This window comes from Aplysia californica, unplaced genomic scaffold (assembly GCF_000002075.1).
Source record: "Aplysia californica isolate F4 #8 unplaced genomic scaffold, AplCal3.0 scaffold00088, whole genome shotgun sequence".
NCBI classification, from domain to species: Eukaryota; Metazoa; Mollusca; class Gastropoda; order Aplysiida; family Aplysiidae; genus Aplysia; species Aplysia californica.
In genome coordinates, this window is record NW_004797358.1 from 1,231,579 (window position 1) to 1,233,394 (window position 1,816).

At 37.5% G+C, this 1,816-nt stretch overlaps 1 protein-coding gene across 1 annotated transcript in view; it reads right to left on the reverse strand.

Moving 5' to 3' along the window:
• LOC101856330 (E3 ubiquitin-protein ligase RNF216) overlaps window positions 1–1,816 on the reverse strand; it is a gene marked incomplete at its 5' end in the record, with an annotated part of 27,129 nt that overhangs the window by 13,287 nt on the left and 12,026 nt on the right. Inside the window, 1 exon segment of the mRNA XM_013080477.2 lies at window positions 329–461. Within this exon segment, the coding sequence (XP_012935931.1) occupies window positions 329–461 (133 nt within the window).

Genomic DNA, 1,816 nt, shown 5'->3' on the forward strand with positions numbered 1-1,816 from the left:
GAGAGAGAGTGAGAGAGAGTGAGAGAGAGAGAGAGAGAGAGAAAAAGAAAAAGAGAAGATAGAGAGACAGGGAAAGAAAGACAGTGGGTAAGACGTAAAGGAGTTGTGTTATCATAGACCATAGTTTATCGCACACTGTGAAATGAACAATAGGCAGACAGATGAGATAGTCGTACAGACAGATAGAACGAGACAGAAAGACATGAATAAATAGATACCAATCTTAGACTTTTGGTAAATATATGTAACTAGACAGACATGAATCGAGATACAAACCTTAGACTTTCGGCACATGTAGCTAGGCAGACACAAATAAACAGATACAAACCTTAGACTTTCGGCATATGTAGCACATGCTCATTCCACAGCGGCATATCATCTTGTTACATCCCTTGTCCTTTGTGAACTGAGCAAAGCATTTGCTGCATGTCCTCACCTTAGCTTCAGTCATCTTTTCTTCACTGGGGGAAAGAAAAACGATGACCAATACCATTGGCAACATTTAGTCACCGTCATAAAACAATTTGAAAAAACAAATACACTATACATAAACATTTAAAACACCTACATCTAGTCATAGATCTTTCAAATAGTGGTAATATTTGGAATAATATGTAGGTAATACATTGATAAACCAGCTATATCGTGAAAGAAAATTTACGCTTATAATATTTATTTGTATAACATCTATGTATTGTTATGTCTACATTTTATGCATGTCTTTCCACGAATTTAAAAATAAATTTTAAAAAATTTTAAACCCCAAACCCCCCAAAAATTTCACGATGAGGTTTAAATACTATTGAATAATAGTGTACATTGACTTGCCAAGATAACTGGAGTCTTGCGAAAAAAAGATTAAGCAGAGAGCTAGTGCGTCAGAAGTAGATTGAATTTGATTTCTCAAAATGGAACTGAATAATATTAATCCAGTCAAGAAGTCACAAATAAGCTGAGGGAAACAAAAACATCCCAACATGACTCTGAAAATCCATAGGTCTGTCCCCGCGGTTTTATGCAAAAGAAATTCTGAAATTATGCAAACTGAGCCCAAAAATGTGAAATTACCCGATTATGTTAATTTTAACAAAGAAGGGCAAAGGAAAATAATCAGAAATTAAGCAAAAAATGAAAAAATTTTGTTATAGTATGCGGGGTGCATAAAACCACGTGGACAGATAGTTCTATAAAATGTGCATATATCAGAAGGGTGGAATGGTGATTAAAGGTAACAGGTTATTTCTGAGGGTTTCTATTGAGGAAGGATAAACACAAGCGCTAAAACAACATCACCACACTCGTCCAAAATAATACTGTACTACTAATAAAAAGTAAAACCTAAAACAACAAAACACTAAAATTAAAAATGAAAGCAAGCCTAACAGCTCACACACTCATCCAGACTACCCTATAAATGAAATATTACAACAAGACAAGACGATAAGTGCGCTCGTCTCCAAAGCGGAAAGTCCGGGTTCAAGCCTTGGTTCGGAGAAAGATTTTTTTCGCCCCCTTCAACCCACCCAGCAGTTATGGGTACCTGACTTTCGAGTTGGGGAAGTAAAGGCAGCGTGGAAAGGAACTGGCGACCCTACAACAATATGCCAAAGGCCAACGAAGTTGTCTCAATAACAAGGCAATCTCCTATGTCTGGATCGGATGTGGGAGCAACTTTTTTAAAATCTCCCCCACCCCTCATGATTGTATCCTGAAGTAGGCCTATTGAGCTCCATTGTGTTCATAGCTATGTTCTCCTGTGAGCACTCAGTGTATGTTGGAAGAAGTTCAAGTCCAAGTCTTAAGGGAGGGGGGGGGG